Below are 11,157 nucleotides of genomic sequence, written 5' to 3' on the forward strand. Positions count from 1 at the left end.
AAAGCATTCTTGGTCTTAGCATCATGCTCCTGGCTCTGTACTGTGAGCCCTTGGGAGAACATACAGATCTTTTACTGTGTAATTATTGTTTTTACTGTGTAACATTTTGCACCATAATGAAGGCTGAAGGCAGCCACCCTACCTGGGACTCGAACCCGGGTCTAACAGGAGGTAAACATGAGCTCTGACCACTGAACCAAAGAGCCAGCTCCCTGGCTCCCTGTGTGATACAATGTGTTGTACCTGTACAGGTGTGTGATGCAACATGCTGTACCTTGAAGGGCATGGGCTTCCCCAGGGTCTTCTGAATGTTCTTCAGGGCCGAGGCCACAGACACAGAGCTGGAGAGGGTGTTTTGGATGGCAGTGGAGATGGTGTGCAGCTCCTGCTGCCCCCTGATACACACACACGCGAAAAATACACCTTCAGCAAACAATTCATTGCACCCAGCCATACCAAGATTGCGTCGAGGTAAAAAAAAGCCACTGACTCCATTCACAGTCATTTAAACCAACATCGGGTAGTGGCGACCCTGAGCACTCACTCGTAGTCACCATCTCCCATGAGCAGCTGGGGCATGCGTAGGACCAGGTTCTTGTGCACCCACTGCCAGTGCAGCGAGAGTATGCACACGCCTCGCGCATCCGCCGGCAGCGAGCCGCACACGTGCCAGAAGCGGTCACGCCACTGTAAAAGCTGCAGGATCTGCACACGTGGAGGGAGGGGACAGAGTCACATGACACGGCCATGCCGAAGTGGTTCATCACATCTATTTCACGCTTAGACTTTCACACCTCAACTCGTGTGAAGCATTTTTACACACCAACTTTATATTTTGATGGTTCGTGCATTTACTTTACACTCTAACCCTGTAAAGCAGGTTTACATATATACTTTACATCTTAGACATTTTCTTTATACTGCACCTGAAAACGTCAAGTACATGTTCATGAAAAACACGAGCGTCATTAACATTCCAACACAGTAAAAGCTACAAAGCTTGTTTCCAAACATGGTCCTCCACTGTGGACCATGCTGCGTTTTAATCCTCGTGTGGAACGGTGATGAGACGGTGTTGCGTGCGTTTTCAAATCCTGCAACAAATTCAGCAGGGGTTGGCGGGGGCCCGCACCTCGAACATGAGGTGGTCAGAGATGTTGGGCTGGTCTGACTGCACTGCCTGCAGCACAAAGGAGTCCCACAGGTCAAAGAAAGCACGGAGGTGCACGAGGACGGGGTGTGGCAGGTGACCGATGTCTACCGTCCCTGTGGGACACAGGCAAGACAGAACACAGCGCTGAGGCAGGAAAACCAGCAGGGGACCAAACGTTCATCAGATACGGAGGTATTGTTAGGATAAATGTTCCTTTTTTTAAATACTAAAACCTTTAATACATTATGTGTGGCTGTTAACAATTGCCAGTCAAATCAGACAAAGAGTACAAGAAGAGGTGACTGCACACCTGCATGTAGGTCTGTCTGTCTGGGCGTGCGTGTGCGTGCATGTACCTTTAGAAAAGGCAGTGGCTAAACTTAGGGCGCTGTTATGGGGTGACGCATTTCCAGCGCTGCTGCCCATAGCAGCCCTCTCCTCCTGATCCATCAATATTATGATCCTGAGGGGGAAACGAGACAGAAGACAATAGATCCCTTTACTTCTCTCTTAGACTATACCAGCCTTTACAGTTCGATGTCGGCAGGACACACACCTGTTGGCAACAGCATATAGAGCCTCCATGAACTCCAGACATCTCTCCTCATCCTCAAAGTTGCAAGTGTTGGCCAGGATGTCCAGGTACTGTTTATTCCAACGCATGTCTACCAGGATCCTGTAGTCATCTGGAGAGATGGGAGGGGAGACGAGGTTGGGGAACAAAACAAAACAAACAAACAAACAAACAAACAAACAAACACTTTCCTTTTCCAGCCGACCACTTATGATACCACCACGCCAACATTTTATTAATTATACACCTAGATTTTTATTATTATTTTTTTGCTTCAGGCCAGTGTGTGTGTGCGCATGCGTATGTGTGATCATACGTGTACGTATGACCGTGCACGCGTGCGTGTGTGCACATGTGTGTACCTACCTGTGCTGTGTGGCTGCAGGTGCTCAGTCAGGTATTTGCCCTTGCTGATGAGCTTGCTGTTGAACACGGCTTTTAGAGCCCTGCTTCCTGCCTCCAGCTGCATCAGCGCAGTGTCTGCATACACACAACAAATCAGCTCACCATGACGACAGCCGCCACAGTAACACAGCCTCCCTCAGTGCAGAAGCAGTTTTTTGACCTTATTCAGCATGTACAAACTACAGCATAAAAGGGCATTATTTATTTAACCGGGACACGCTAACCAGCTTTGTAGTCCACCCATCCACAGTGAGAGAGTGATTTTGTAGTCTACCTGGCACATGTTTGTAGCTCTTGGCGAGGTGGGAGAGCCAGCTGTTGCGGAGGACCCAGTCACTGTGAGATGCTCTCTCCGTCAGGATGCGCACGGCTGTGGGGAGGAGCCTCTGAGCATTGCTGAGCCCACCCTCCGCCCCTCCATCTCCCCCAGAAAACTGCAGACCTTCCAGTGCTGCGCCACTTTGCATCGCCCTCTGCAGGTCAGTCAGGCTCAGCGGACGACTCCTGTATAAACACACACACACACACACACACACACACACACACACACACACACACACACACACACACACACACACACACACACACACACACACACACACACACACACACAAATGTAAAGAAAAGGGCCCTGTATAATCATAATCCACAGTGGTTTAGTGGTATGAGGGGAGTGCTGGGTGTGTATGGATCGGACCTCCGGCCATGCAGGCTCAGTGTGTTGAGGCAGCACAAGAGGACCTGGCCGTCCCTCTGGACACTGGAGAAGCAAGAGTCCTCCGTGGACTGCAGGGCGGAGGGGACATGGTCAGGCCAAACACCCGCACACAGCAGCCTGCTACCCCACTCCTCTGAGTCCAACACCGCCAGCTGACGCTCCAGCACCTCTTGAGCCAGCTGGGGAGAGCAGAGAGCAGAGAGACTGACTGTGAGAACTATCAGCAGTTTTACATATCTGGTTCTTAGGGCAACCAGACATAACTACCGGTAAACAAGCGTGTGTTCCACTTTCAATACCGTCGACAATATACACAAGCGTGTGTTTGGAGTATTTCAGGACCGGTGTGTGCACACATGTGTTTGTGTGTAAGGACACACCTGCTGGTTTGCGGCGGTGCGCTGGCTCAGGCTGTAGGCCTCACCACAGGCCTGGAGCAGGGCACTGGGCAGGTCCACCCCCCGCTGCAGCTGAGCAGAGAGCAGCGTGGCAGCGTGAAGCAGGGACGACACCGAGGAGGCTGGAGAGTCTGGGAACCCGGAACACGCATCGTCACCAACGCTGTGCATGTACGCTGATTACTACTGACTAAACATCGCCACAGCATATGGGTAAACCACAGTTAAGGAAGGAGATGGAGTGAAGGAGGGCTTCACTCAAACATGCTATGCTAGCACTGAAATGTGACAGAAGAAAGAATTGCATTGCAAGATGTAATTTTTCTTTTCTTTCACATTAGGATTTTGTAGTGTAGTGCCAACAATAGTGTCAGTGTACGGTTTTGTGCACTGGCAAGTAAACATACAGCAGCAATAACAATGACTTCTTAATGTAAATAAACCTGCCCATCGAAGCACCACAAGTGCCTTTCCCGACCCAAATGAGACCCCAGATACCCACCCCAGATGGTTGCTTTGATCTCTGAGTGAATGGACATCAGAATGTCGCACACACAGTCTCCGATCACTCCTAGAGTGTGCAAGACCGTCTTGAGATCCAGTGAGTCCCAGGAAGCCCCCTCGTTCTCCCCAGGGATGTAGATCTCCACACCGCGGTTTCTCATGGCTCGAGAGATCTCCCCATGGGCAGGGTCCATAGTGAGGAACAGCCTGCAGATGTGGGTAGAAAAAGAAAATAACAGCCTTGGTGATCACCATATTCCTCACATCTTTCAATTAACAATTTTATTCTTGATAAGTAATGAACCCAGAAGGATTAACTATTATCCTGTTCAGGATTCATTATTACCCCGTTTTTAAAAACAAGGCTGATGGTTTGTTTGAAGAAACTGAATTTAGTGAGAAGCGGGTCCGTGGGTGTACCTGAAGTTTGGGTGGGGCGTGATGCTTGGGGTTGTACCGTCGATGACCCCACGCTCATTAATGGTCAGAGAGCCACCTGGCTCCAGGAGAGCATTCAACCGATCCAGCACAGATGGGCTACAAACGTGCATGTAAAAAAAAACGAACAAAAAAACCCCATACATGAACACGTCCGCACAGGCACTGGTCACAGAACTGAAGGCTATGCAAATGTACTAGAAACCAAGGTTAAGGCTTCCTGTTTAACTGCAATGTCCTAGCTACAATATCAGCATCATCTGGTTAGTATATTCAGCATCTTAAGACTAGGACTGTTTAACATTCATGCCCGAAGTAATAACCAAAAGGTGCACATGATGTAAAAACAAAATTTCTAATATTAAAATATCATTTAATTTCACAGGCCATGAGTTAGTGGGAAAGTGGGGAGTATTTCAAACGGGTTAATCCCAACAAAGGGCATCTGTGTGGAGCAGTGACCCCTCGCTAACCTGCAGAAGTTGACGTTGTCCATGAGCAGCCAGTCCCCGGCCTGCAGGGCCTGGACAAGCATGCCGTCCAGCCACTCGAAGCCACCGTGGCTCCAGCCGTCCTCCATCTGCGCCAGCCGCTCCTTCAGCAGGGTGAAGTCCATCTGCAGCTTCGACATGTCTGAAGCAAAACCGAAACAAAACTCCAGCTCAGGAGTTGGCAGACAAAGGAGACATGAAAACTCATAAATAAAGGAAACAGTCAACTAGTCTGATGTCAGCCCAAATAATGACCAATGAAAACCTAACTGGGCACAGTTAGGTTTTCATATGGTGTTAGCCCCATTAGTCATGGTTGCTGGATTTATCCTTTTAAGGAAGGTACAGAAGTAATACAAATAAAGACACAGTGTAGGTCTGAAATATGATTAAATGGGTAAGATCAAGGAGAACTGGAGTGTTCTATAAACATTCCATGATGTCAAGTTTTTGAGGAAATGGAGTGAGAGATTATTCCGCTCTGACTGCTGTACCTGTGAAGACCTTGAGTTTGGTGTTTAGTTTGTGCAGCAGCACTATGATGACCTCTAGCTTGTTCAGGGCCTCAAAGGTCACGGTGCCATCGGTGGTGTCAAGGCCCTCGTCACGGAGCCAGCAGCGGAATGTGCTCCACGTGCTCAGCAGGAACTCTGTGTCCTGCACCGCCCCGTCCAGCGACATCAGGCCCCGCCGTGTTACCATGGCCACTACGTAGTCCATGCTCTCCAACACCTGCTGCCACGGCCGGATGATGTCCACCTGGGGGGGTAGGGTGTTCAGGGACAACATTCAGACCAGATAATAACTTAAGCTTTCAGTCCATAAATAATTTTTTTATGAGTGAACAATGCACTTTGAGAATAACTGTTATGTACAAATGGAGGACATAAGTTCAGACATCTACTTGATATTATTTTGTCCAAGCATCACTGGCAACTAAAACCAAGAGCCCATCAGCTGAGCATTCTCCAGGACGCCGGCAGTCAGTTTGAGAGCATCCAGGAAAAAGACCTACAAAGCAGCTGACCAAGTTCAGAGCATTTCAGTCTCCCTGACAAGGCCGAAGTTTGGGTTTGCTGGCGTTCCACACAGACCGCAGGGCGGTTTTGTCCTGACCCACATTTGAGAGGCCCACTGCCCCTCACCTGCTCGAAGCCACCCAGCAGTTCCGTGGTGTCCATGGCGCTGTTCATGGCCATCACCCGGAGCCTATGTCCAGTGAGCAGAGCCAGAAGGTGCACGAGACTGCCCTTCCCACTGGCGCTGGGCCCCACCAGGATAGCCATCCAGCCCATCTTCACGCACTTCATCAAGGACTCCAGTGGGCGCAGGGCTTGATGGGTAATGGAGAGTGGGGGGTCCAAGGCTACAGGCGGCCCACCACTGCGCTGGAGGACGGAGGAGCCCACCTTCAGAAAGGGGGCGGAGAGCAGAAAAGAAGGTGTGAGAGGGACACACAGGTGGGCACACTTCAAGCTGATCTGAACATGCACGAGTCATTAAGAACAAAGATATAGGCAGTGATCGCTCAGTGGTTAAGGAATCAGAAGGTTGCCAGTTCAAGCCCAACCACTGTCACTTTTGCTACTGTTGGGCAAGAGGTTTGCCTTGGACCCTCAATTGCTCAAGTTGTATTCAGTCATAATTGTAAGCCATTTTGGTTAAAAAAAAAGTGTCAGCTAAGTGCCATAAATGTAACTGATATATAACAATGACTATCAAAACACGACTACCATTCCACCATTGTCCTTCACAATGATACTTTGCTTTACAACCATGGGTGGTGTGCGTAGCACCTGACTGACCTGCAGGTTGAGGGGAGTAATGTGGAACTGCCTGGAGCCCAGGTAGGGCTCAAAGTCCTCTGCAAACACCTTTCTGAACACAGACAGCACCTGGGAAAAAGTCCAGATTCACAGAGTCAGACCACAGGTGTGCCTCAACAATATTTTCCCAAGCTTGTGTAAGCAGGCACAGACGCGCCTACCTGCGCCTTATCATATTCGGTCCTCATCCGGTCTGCATACACCAACCCAACGTGCTGGCCGGGGTTGTAGAAGGCAGGCGATTGGTCGGCCTGCATCAGCTGACACCAGCGGAAGAGGTCACGTAAGTTGAACTCCCACGGTCCTCCTTTCTGACCCCATTTCCTCTCTACTGCTACCTCGTGCACAAGCTGGGAGACAGACATCATCTCAAGTTCTGAAGAAACACTTTAAAAAGTGAACAGCACTTAATTCCTAGTCTTCACATGCAGCTGCTTTTACCCTGTTGCTGAACTGCACCATTTTGGAAACCATCGGCTCACTGATGTTTGGGAAGATGGAGCTGCCGATGAACTGCATGTCTTCACTGGTGAGCTGGTCCACAAACACCTGCAAGCAGCAGATTAAACACAGACTGATGGTGGGCAGAAAAAAAGCCCGGCAGAGGAAAGGCCCTCGTGGAGGAGCACGACCCAAGTGAAGTGGCTGAGGGTAGGAGCCCTACCTGAGTGAACCTGTTGAGGAAGGACTTGGGCAGACCCTTGCGGCCTCCCCCTTGCATGAAGGGGTTCTGGCAGCCGAAGATCTTGGTCTTCTCGTGCTGGACTTGGAAGCGCATGCTGAGCTCGGGGATGTAGACCTCCGCTCGGTGGTCGAAGCAGGCGTTCAGACCCTCCAGCACGGACTGTGATGCCAAGTTCAGCTATGCGCGAGAGACACACAGGCACCGACACTCTTAAAAACCACAGCCACTCTTTCTGACGCCTGCCAAAAACACTTCCACTCTAAATCGCAGTACTTTTAAGTACCAAGACTAAAACCCATGACCTAACTAACACTTTCCAAGTCTGATTCACCATTTGAACTGCAGTTAAGTCCAAGACTAGGCTTAATCCATCCCCAGCACATCAGCCCAGTGTTAACATCTTCATCGGAGGGGCTGCATGGGTTAGCGAGCTTACACCCACTTACCTCATCCAGCACCACCCAGTGGCCAGCCTTCAGAGCAGCCAGGAGGGGGCCATCCCGCCAGGCAAACTCCCCCCCTTTACCGCCCTCCACTGGAAGGTCTGTTCCAAACAGGTCTGTCACATCCTGCACACAGATGCACATCAACACAGATCACGATGCAAACGTATTTCTGCAGTGTCATATTTACATTATGGCATTTAGTGCTTTTAGTCGTCACAAGCAATAATGTGCTTTGCATGGTTATCTGCATGAAATAGCTGGGCATTAACCTCGTTTTCCTAGACCTGTTTTGTTAATTCTCACAAACTGAGTCACTTAATATAAATAGAAAACATAAAATAGAAAACAACAAGTTTCTCTAGGGGTTTATGTTCTTATTGTTTTTACTCAAAGCCAGAGTGTTCCCTACGGTTTGCTCGGAGAGGTTGATTCTGACGAGGTGGTTCCCAGAGGCCTTTGCAAGGGCGGCCACCAGGCTGGTCTTGCCAACGCCAGGCGAACCCTCCAGCAGAATAGGTCTCTGTAGCTTCAGCGCTCGCAAGATCCGCATGGCGTTCACCGCTGTGGTGCCCGCACCCAGTGCGTAGTCTGACAGACTGCGGCCGTCACTCTCGGGGCCTGTTGTGTGAAACGTGGCCATGAGCCAGCGATTGTGTGTGTCTTACTGAGAACCTAAATCAGTCTAATGAATTACATACAACAACATCTCCCTTTCTAACCACAATGCTGATACTTTTGCTGCATTGAAGATTCAAATGTTTCAGAGATTAACAGGTGTTGATTCACAAAGTTAGGTGACAGAGTACTGTGAAGATGTGAGGAAAAAAAAAAAAAAAAACAACAACACAGCCTATGGTTGCTTAAACTATCAGGACAGCTCAGGATATTCAGAAATTTAGAACCAATAAAGCAAAAATGAAGTAAATGCCAAGGAGCAGATTTCTGGGCGGATCCGCGCATCGTGGGTCAGGGCCCTCACCGGTAATGATGTAGAAGGGATCAATGCCGAAGAAGTCCTCCCCCCAGCGTGGCTCTCTGAGCAGGCTGGCGTCATAGACCCTCAGAGCCTCATGCATCTTCTCATCAAGTGGTGTGACCTTGCGCAGCTCTGCCTCCAGGAAGGCCAAGCACGCCCTCCGGGCCACTGCCGCACTCTCCGCGGCCAACGCTGTCGTGCCTGTGGGGAGATGGAAGGGAAAAGGGGTCTGTCTCAGCACCGGAGGAAAAATTTGCACCGTTGACAGGCATCGCAGGTGGTGTACCGCCTCAACAAACAGATCAGCTCAATCCATTGCTTTGGGTCCTTATGCGTCACCTTAATGCGCTTCAAATACCTTGAAGTATTTTAAATATGCCCTGAATTTTCTCCCCTTGTTCCAAAGTGTGATCTAGAACTGTAGCAACAAGGCCCTCACCTGACCCGATGCCGTCCACGTAGACCAGGCAGGCAGCGTGGACGAAGGCGGTCACTGTGTCCAACCTCAGATCCCACTCCGGCTCCTCCACGTCCCCCAGGGCCAGGAACCCGTTGTCATCCCGATCCTCGTCCCTCTCGCACACTGCGTTCAGGAAGTCTACCCATGACAGGATGTCGCGGATGCTCAGTATGCACCGCCTCCCAAACTCCTGATTGGTTAGCCAGTCGATGAAGTTGAGCATGAGTTCGGCAATGTCCTTGCCTAGAAGGCAGGGAGGTGGTGAGTCAGATAGTGCTTGGGAAAGCAGTGACCACGACCTGAAGGTACTTCCAACACCAGTCATTGGTTGGCTTTGAAAAATGGTCATTTTAAAATAGCATTTTCAAATTATCACAACACAACACAAGGTCTTGGAGCCGGTGGGTGACTGGGGGCAACTAGCGTGGGACGGCGTGTCCGGCTAGCACCCAGTACACACCTTGATGATCGTGCTGGTCAAGGGAGAGACCTGCTCGCAGGTTGTGCTGGATGATCTTCATCAGGTCGCTGCGGCTGTTGGTCTGAGGACACCAGATCTCGGTGAACCTGTTTCTGAGTGCTGGGGAAAGCTGGACAGAGACAAGGACAAACAAACACAAATTTGCCAAGATCCCAAACCAAGACTGCTAATTTGCGTGGACAATCTAGTAAATTGCAAGTATAGTTGGTGCCTTACACAACACTGTAAAATGTAAATGTAAATGTGAAACGTAACATTGGGGTGAATGATCTCATGAGCAAAGTATACATTTTGCATGAGGTTTTAGTGAGATCTACTGGAAACAGAAACTAAAACTGAACTGAAACTTGAGATGGTAGAATTGTTGAAGAGACCTTTAAGTACATTTAACAAACAATTAAACTCAGGAAACAACAACAATGAAACAACAACTGAGCAAGTTTGAGAAAATGGCATAGAAGAAGACATAAGATCAACAAAAGGGAAGATGAACTCAATAAAACCTATATGGCATTAAGCATAAGCAATCTGCATCTTCATTCTGGTCTCTCATCTCACTTGTGAATAATTTACGTAGAAATGCTCCATTTTACTCACAAAGACAATAAATCACAAAACAAACAAAATATGCCAGTTTGCACATCTGAAAGATGCAGTCCTTTATAGAGCCTGTTAGATCAGCTTAATCAGATATTTTGTGACTTGTACCAAGTTTGTACACATGCAAATATTTAATAAACCTGAGTTCAAGTGTTTAAAATAAACAAACCAAATGCCAGAAAAAATGTTCCAGGTGCTTTGTAGGTTTTGGAATTCTTTCCGAACCAACCTCCTTCTTGCCAAAGTCTCCACCGGGATTCATGGTTGCAACCAGGCGAAACTTCTTCCCCGCAATGATGAGTTCCACATCATCATCATCACCGCTGCCCTTCTCTGCTAGGACCAGAGACTTCTCTGTCTCCAACACACTGCAGAGAGATGGAGAGGGGAGTGAGTGAAGGAGAGAGAGCCCAGGGTGTGTTGTATGCTCTGTGTCTGTGTGCATGCTCTGCCACACCTGTTGAGTCTCTCCAGCACAGAGTCATCTGCCAGTGAAATCTCATCCATGAGAAACACTCCTTCATGTTTCATAGCCAGCACCAGGGGTCCATCACGCCACTCAAACAGACGGCCGTCCTCGGCATCTGCCTGAATAAAACAAAACAAAACCCATAGAAAAGCTTCACTAAAAATGTTTACTGCTCATTTCACACACAAAGATATACACTGTACATATCTACGACGGCAATAGCACAACGGTTACACATCATACTCCGAAAATTGCAGAAAAATATGCAGAACACTCATCAGTCTTGAGAGCGCCATCCTTGCTAACCCGACTTATCGCGTCTGCTTCCGGAAAGCAGCGTGTTCGGCATTGCTTGAATGCAGACCCTACCTGTCCTGTCCCACCGTGGCGCACTGGTCGCAGGCCGCCCAGGAAGTCTGATGTCTCCATGTGTAGGTGGCAATTGAGAGAGAAGAACTTTTGCCCTGACAGGGCCGCGAACAGCTGGCAGATGGTGGTCTTCCCACACCTGGGGGAAACACCGGTCAGAAGGG

At 49.2% G+C, this 11,157-nt stretch overlaps 1 protein-coding gene across 2 annotated transcripts in view; it reads right to left on the bottom strand.

Moving 5' to 3' along the window:
- mdn1 (midasin AAA ATPase 1) overlaps positions 1–11,157 on the bottom strand; it is a 50,620-nt gene that overhangs the window by 22,152 nt on the left and 17,311 nt on the right. For both annotated transcript variants that reach the window (XM_035528820.1, XM_035528819.1), the window contains exons 30-55: positions 10,994–11,132; positions 10,613–10,743; positions 10,385–10,523; positions 9,535–9,664; positions 9,054–9,317; positions 8,618–8,815; positions 8,048–8,256; positions 7,639–7,761; positions 7,172–7,369; positions 6,949–7,056; positions 6,669–6,857; positions 6,487–6,576; positions 5,827–6,090; positions 5,176–5,440; positions 4,664–4,823; positions 4,173–4,289; positions 3,751–3,959; positions 3,231–3,379; positions 2,830–3,029; positions 2,407–2,636; positions 2,094–2,207; positions 1,710–1,839; positions 1,510–1,616; positions 1,133–1,266; positions 545–705; positions 275–395 (exon numbers count right to left, since the gene is read on the bottom strand). In XM_035528820.1, coding sequence (XP_035384713.1) covers positions 275–395; positions 545–705; positions 1,133–1,266; positions 1,510–1,616; positions 1,710–1,839; positions 2,094–2,207; positions 2,407–2,636; positions 2,830–3,029; positions 3,231–3,379; positions 3,751–3,959; positions 4,173–4,289; positions 4,664–4,823; positions 5,176–5,440; positions 5,827–6,090; positions 6,487–6,576; positions 6,669–6,857; positions 6,949–7,056; positions 7,172–7,369; positions 7,639–7,761; positions 8,048–8,256; positions 8,618–8,815; positions 9,054–9,317; positions 9,535–9,664; positions 10,385–10,523; positions 10,613–10,743; positions 10,994–11,132 — 4,279 coding nt within the window. The remainder of the gene's footprint in view (positions 1–274; positions 396–544; positions 706–1,132; positions 1,267–1,509; positions 1,617–1,709; positions 1,840–2,093; positions 2,208–2,406; positions 2,637–2,829; positions 3,030–3,230; positions 3,380–3,750; positions 3,960–4,172; positions 4,290–4,663; positions 4,824–5,175; positions 5,441–5,826; positions 6,091–6,486; positions 6,577–6,668; positions 6,858–6,948; positions 7,057–7,171; positions 7,370–7,638; positions 7,762–8,047; positions 8,257–8,617; positions 8,816–9,053; positions 9,318–9,534; positions 9,665–10,384; positions 10,524–10,612; positions 10,744–10,993; positions 11,133–11,157) is intronic.

The sequence above is a fragment of the Electrophorus electricus genome, chromosome 8, assembly GCF_013358815.1.
Source record: "Electrophorus electricus isolate fEleEle1 chromosome 8, fEleEle1.pri, whole genome shotgun sequence".
In the NCBI taxonomy this organism is placed as follows: Eukaryota; Metazoa; Chordata; class Actinopteri; order Gymnotiformes; family Gymnotidae; genus Electrophorus; species Electrophorus electricus.